The sequence below is a fragment of the Ptychodera flava genome, chromosome 11 (genome assembly GCF_041260155.1).
Source record: "Ptychodera flava strain L36383 chromosome 11, AS_Pfla_20210202, whole genome shotgun sequence".
Lineage (NCBI taxonomy): Eukaryota > Metazoa > Hemichordata > Enteropneusta > Ptychoderidae > Ptychodera > Ptychodera flava.
The window spans coordinates 37,384,985-37,391,133 of record NC_091938.1 but is presented as its reverse complement, the minus strand read 5'-3'; the positions used below and the strand labels follow the sequence as shown (position 1 = coordinate 37,391,133).

General features: G+C 39.3%; 1 protein-coding gene across 1 annotated transcript; it reads left to right on the top strand.

Moving 5' to 3' along the window:
• The first annotated feature begins 206 nt into the window (after window positions 1-206).
• On the top strand, window positions 207-5,069 carry LOC139144525 (uncharacterized). The gene is made up of 3 exons (XM_070715222.1): window positions 207-542; window positions 2,649-2,900; window positions 4,911-5,069. The coding sequence occupies exons 1-3, from the start codon at window positions 333-335 to the stop codon at window positions 5,067-5,069; spliced, it is 621 nt and encodes a 206-aa protein (XP_070571323.1). The 5' UTR covers window positions 207-332.
• The last annotated feature ends 1,080 nt before the right edge of the window (window positions 5,070-6,149 follow it).

Here is a 6,149-nt window from a genome sequence, read left to right as displayed (position 1 = left end):
AGGATTACCAACACCAACAACGTTGAACACAGATATTCATGTAAAGCTAAAGTCAACAAGCTGAATACTGGATATTTCGTTATGCCGTGGGAAGAATAGTTACCTAGAAACTTTTGCTGACACATGTAACAAAAACCTGAAAAGAGTTGTCAAAAGTCACATGTGCACATCACAACTTCGCTTGTGATAAGACCAATATTCAAAGCCTCATTACGCAGCGATATCATTACGCATCTCATAAATATTTATAATGCATGAGTATAAATAGGGCAACATAATTGGTACACTTAGTTTGTCACTCGATAACGGAGGAGCCACAGTAACACGACAGAATGGATCGTCCTAACACTGTAGCAGATGCAACCAGGTCTTTTGCTTCGGCTGTGTCCCGTCCGTCAATTTCTGGTAATGCTGCTACTCAGGTATCGACTCAAGACAATCCTGGTGCTGCGAGGACTCCGGCTCAAAACCCTTCTACCAGCGCACAAGTTCCTACACCTGTAGTAGTTACTGAAACAACCTCTAAAGAGTCTGAATCTCAGGTGAGACTCAATATCATGTGTTTCTTTCATTCTATTCAAGTTTTACATTGCCTGATTGTCGAGTTACCCCTTTTTATCGTGCATATGCGGTCGGTCAAGTTTCAATGTTTCTGGGGTTGCGTTGAGACACGGTTATTTGTTATCTTCGTTGAGAACACGAGTTTTCAGTTTTTGAACTGTGTTGGTTTTTTTATTCGATCGTAGTCGTTCTGTGTACGTTGTTTATTTTTTTTTCTCCTTTGTTCCATTGGTGTGTGCGATAAGTTTGAAAATTTTTCGATTTGAAATTCTCCTTAGCTCCTGTTTTATTTTATTTTCTTGTTAGTAATTTTTTTGTAGCATACCTTTGTTTTCTGTCTTGTTGTATTCTTTTTTTTCCTTTTTCCTTTTCATTCAGTTTTTCTCTTTTGTTTTTTGTATACATGTGGTTGTTATATAGCAGCTTGTTACATGTGCTTTTAGGTGTTGTAAATTAGCGTTTTATACCTTTTGTTAGTAGTTTTTTCCCTTTCCTTAGTTATGTCTTTGTTCACCTGTGCGAAGTTACGGTTTTTGCTCAGCGTTACAGGGACACCATCTTTATTTCCCTCCATTTTTACTTTTTTTTTTTTTTTTTACTTTAATTTTGCTTACGTTGAGGGACGCAACTAGCGGTCTTGCTTTGTAAAATTTGCATACGTTGAGGTATGCAACAGGTGATCTTGCTCTGTGAAAATTTGCATACGCCGAGGTATGCAACAAGTGGTCTTGTTTTTGTGAAAATTTGCATACGCTGAGGTATGCAACAAGTGGTCTTGCTTTGTGAAAATTTGCATGCGCTGAGGTATGCAACATGTGGTCTTGCTGTGTAAAATTTGCATACGCTGAGGTATGCAACAAGTGGTCTTGCTTGTGAAAATTTGCATGCGCTGAGGTATGCAACAAGTGGTCTTGCTTCGTGAAAATTTGCATACGTTGAGGTATGCAACAAGTGGTCTTGCTTTGTAAAATTTTGCATACGTCGAGGTATGCAACAAGTAGTCTCGCTTTGTAAAATTTTGCATACGTTGAGGTATGCAACAAGTGGTCTTGCTTTGTAAAATTTGCATACGCTGAGGTATGCAACAAGTGGTCTTGTTTTGTGAAAATGGTGCTAAGAAGGGTAATTGCATAACTTTAAAATGAAAGGAAGTGTTATGCTTGCTCACGTGTTGAAATAATTTAAGCACTATTTTTCAGATGCCAGTGGCGTGTGCTTTGAAACAATTGGAAGAAAAAGTGGAAAAGCTACAGAAAGCGGCAGACTCTGCGAATGTCGATGAAGCTCTGCAAAAAGTTATGGATGTGGCACATTCTGGCGCATCGAGATACGCTATCATAAATGCCCTGAGAGTGTTGGTAGATAGGGCTACCTTGGTGAATCACTCGAAACTTCAACGTTTCAGAGCTGTGCTAGCACAATTTGAGAGTAATGATTTTGGGAGTGACGCGGGAAAGTTAGTCCTCCTTCTACTTGGCAACAAAGAGGAAGAAGAAATCGCGTCAAAAGTGGGCAAATTTCTAAAGAACACGCGCAGTTATCCTCGTCCTTATCAATTTCAACGCCCTCAGGCAGAGGAAGAGACATTAAGTGTTACGGTTGTGGAAACAAAGGTCATATAGCCAGAAATTGTCCAGATAAGAAGTAGTCTGAATTATGATGGAATGACTGACTTGTACAGAATTGTGAATTGGCCAGTTCAGATGTATTTTGATTCTCACTTAGAGTGTCATTGTTATGAGTGTGTAAAAGATAATTTGCCTGTGTAAAAAAAAAAAAAAAAAAAAAAAAAAAAAAAAAAAAAAAACTTTGTCTCATAACGTTTGATGTTTGCATAATAAAAAAGGGTTTAACATGATGAATGTGTTTGTTTTGTCTTGGGTATTCTTGCCTATAATGTGCTCACCGTTAAAGCAGTCCATTTTTCATAGTTCAATAAACTCCCGGATAGGGGGGCCACTCTCTGTGCCCTCTGCATTTTGCAGGCCGGCCTTTCGCATGGTCCTGTCCGGGGTGTCCCCTTATGTTATCTAGAATGCACTGTTGGTTTATATTATAGCCCTAGTTTTCTGTTTGTTCCTCATTAGATTGTTCAAGTTTGGGAGTTAAAGAATCCTGTCAATATCAAGCTACTTCCAAAAACTTCGTATGATTGGACAACGCTTGGGGGCACCCCCGGACAGGCTCCTGATGGTAACATGTTCGAAGTGTTATCTTTGGTCTCCAATGGTTTGAGAAAAGTATCTCTTAGTGAAATGTCATTCAGAAACCCAGATCAGTTTATTGCTGGCGAGCTGCACAAATACCCAGATGCATGGAATGAGCTTACGATGGATCTGGTAAATAAACATGAAATCATGTCTTGGATTTCGAATGGTGTGAAAGTGTCTCCATATCTACGCCATTTCTCAGGAGGTTTTAAAGGACAACAGTTTTTCCATGATCTGCCTCCTCCTAGACAGTTTAACAATCCCCCTAGCAACAAGGATTTTGCTCCATTTATAGCAAAGACGATAGCTGACCGATTAAAAACAGGTGCTGTTTCGGTTTGGGGTATTGTCGGTCGTGATCCTCCTCCTCATGTTGTGATGCCAATGTTGTTGAGCCCAAGAAGCCAAGGATGTGTATAGACATGAGGTACTTAAATCTATGGATTCAAGATATTCCGTTCAAGCTCGACAAGTTGGTTGATGTTAGTCGTTACCTGCACAAAGATGACTATCAAGTCAAGTGTGATGATAAAAGTGGTTATGACCACATTCTTGTATATGAACCGGATAGAACATACTTTGGTTTTCAATGGGGGGGAGTTTGGTTTGTGTGTAATACTTTGCCGTTTGGGTGGAAGCTTTCAGCTTATGTTTATCATACTGTTGGTTACGCCGTCACTAGTTATGCTAGAAAGCTTGGGGTTCCATGTATCCAATATATTGACGATCGCCATGCGGGACCTTTACTGGTATGTCACGCCCGTTAGAAAGGAAATTGTCTCCTTTTGAACGCGCAGAAGCTTCGGCTTTTATATTAGCCTCTATTTGTGTACTGGCGGGTTATTTCTTAGCGTTACAGAAAAGTATCCTAACACCCGTTAAGTCTTTAGTTATGTTAGGTATGCAGGTTGACTCGTCTTTAGAGGCGTTTATTGTTCCACAGATTAAGATTGATAGATTTTTGGAATTAACGAATGATATTCTTAGTAAACGGGCAGTCCCTCTCCCTCTGATTCAAAAAGTTATGGGGAAGTGTATGTCTTTCGCGCTTGCAATTCCATCTGCAAGATTATACATTCGTCAAATGGCTCTATCGGTGTCAAAAGCTCAGGAAAAGCAACATTTCTTGTTCCAATAAGGCAAGAGTTAGCAGAAGAGCTAAGGGAATGGCAAAACATAATTGTTAATGCAGGTCCGTTCAAATGGCTTAAAGAAAGACACTATGCTCTTAAATTGTTTACAGATGCTAGCGCTTATAAATGGGGGCTGTTTTACATCCCGATTCCACCGTTAACGAGAGTATGTCAGTTGAAATAAGCGATTTCTGGGAGGATTCATTCCGGAATGAGTCTATAAACGTAAAAGAAGCAGAAGCTCTACACCGCACTTTGTTAGCTCTTGGAGATAAAATAGATAATCTACGATTAGATGTGGCTGTAGATTCACTTGTATTAGTACAAGCGTGGAATAATGGTTTTCCTGGTTCAAAGTCATTAAAACTCAATCAGATCCTCAAGAACATATTTCACGTAGCTGTAGAACGAAATGTATGGTTGAATTTATCCCATGTTAGATCAGCAGCCAATCTTGCTGACTATGTATCGAGAAATGTAAACGAAAATGACACCACTCTTACTAGTACGGCTTGGCAGAGAATAAATGATCAGTTTGGTCCATATGATGTAGATGCGATGGCCATATGTTCCAACGCAAAATTGTCTCGTTTCGTAGCTCCTTATCCCCAACCTAATTGTGAAGGGTCAATTTCTTTGCACATACGTTTCAAGAAGCCGATAGGTTGTTCATATTTCCCCCTGTATGCTTGCAATTGCCAGTGGTGAGACATGTAATTTCGGAAGGTTTATCAGCCACTGTTCTATTAGAAGTCCACAATTTTACGCCTTTATGGTGGCCATTAGTTAAGAAACATGGATCAGTCTGTGTGCAAGTTGCGTCTAAAGGAGAGGATAATTTCATTCTTGTCCCATCAAAAAATGGCTATGTTCACGCGAAAACTAAAGGAAAGTTATTTGCAGCAACTTTTGGCAGTTAGGCAATTACTATTAAAGCTCCATCTATTGAATAATACAGCTGTTTCAAGATTAAAGTTGTGTACTTCTACATTTTATATTTCATTAGGAATGTTGGTTATGTGGTACTCAGTTACTCTGCAATTCTCTTGGTCAAGAGGACAAAAAACAGTGCCATATTTGCTCAGCCAAAGTAGTCAGCTCAGTTCCTTATCCGTCCGACAGAGGGCGCACTCAGTTGATCTTGATATCATCGATGCTCGAATGAATGAACTACTGGGTTCAAAATCAGCTTATGAAATCCAGAAAGACAAATGGTACAAAATCTGGAATCTTCTTAAGTGGACTCCCTCAGCCTAAAGACCTTACTCAAGCGATGCCAGTAGATATTGTCAGATTTCTTATCCATAAAGACAAACATGCTCGAACTCAGGTTCATATAAATACATGTCCGTTCCTGGGTAGTGTTACCAGAAAGTTTGATCAGTGTGAATGTCCTAAACGTCTACGTTTAGGCACCTTAAAAAATATAGCTGCTAAATTAAAGTCCTTTTATGGGGTGATGCTAAATCTGGGTTTATGTAAGACAAACCCAATCGCTTCTACCTTGGTTGACAGATATATTAAGAAATCCGGTGAAGAGCAGGCCAAAGCACATATAACTCCTAAACAGGCCAAGCCGATTTTTACTAATAAGATAAGGATCCTTCTAGATTACATTTTAAGTAAACTAGTGTCTAGCACTTCACGTGTTGAAGCATACGTCTATGCTAGAGATATTACCATATTTAAGGTATTAATGATGTCCGGAGATAGGGCAGGAGATCTTGGCCAGATCAAAACTCAGGAAATCGTAAGGTTGCCAGATAATTCTGGTTTCATATTTAATCATACTTTTGGTAAAACTTAAGAGGTGAACAGAGTAATTTATTCGCAATAAAGCGTTGTAATGACAAGACGTTATGCGCCGTGAGTACGATAGAGGAATACATTAAGTTAGCGAGAAGTTTTGATATAGATTTACGGTTTGGTTATCTTTTTCGTCCAACAACCCCATGTGGTCAAGTTGTGCACAAACCCATATCCTCTCAAGCTATTTACCAACGTCTGAAAACATATTTGCAAGTGTTAAATATTGACCAAGGTGAAACTCCTCACAGCTTTAGGAGTGCATGTGCAATAATTTAGCATTGGCAGGTTCACAGATCTCAGATCTCATGGACCATGTTGGTTGGAGATCAGAAAAGACTGCAAACCACTATATGCAGCTCCATAAGGTTGGAAAAGCAGAGGCTCCTGCTTCTAGGTTAATAGATGCTATTGATACTCGTGATGATATTACTCTTAA

What these genes read in the sequence shown, in the direction of transcription:
- LOC139144525 (XM_070715222.1), top strand. Translation starts at nt 333, where the DNA reads ATGGATCGTCCTAACACTGTAGCAGATGCAACCAGGTCTTTTGCTTCG. An exon ending in CTAAAGAGTCTGAATCTCAG is followed by an intron (nt 543 to 2,648) that starts GTGAGACTCAAT and finishes GTTCCTCATTAG; the next exon opens with ATTGTTCAAGTTTGGGAGTT. An exon ending in ATGAGCTTACGATGGATCTG is followed by an intron (nt 2,901 to 4,910) that starts GTAAATAAACAT and finishes ATATTTCATTAG; the next exon opens with GAATGTTGGTTATGTGGTAC.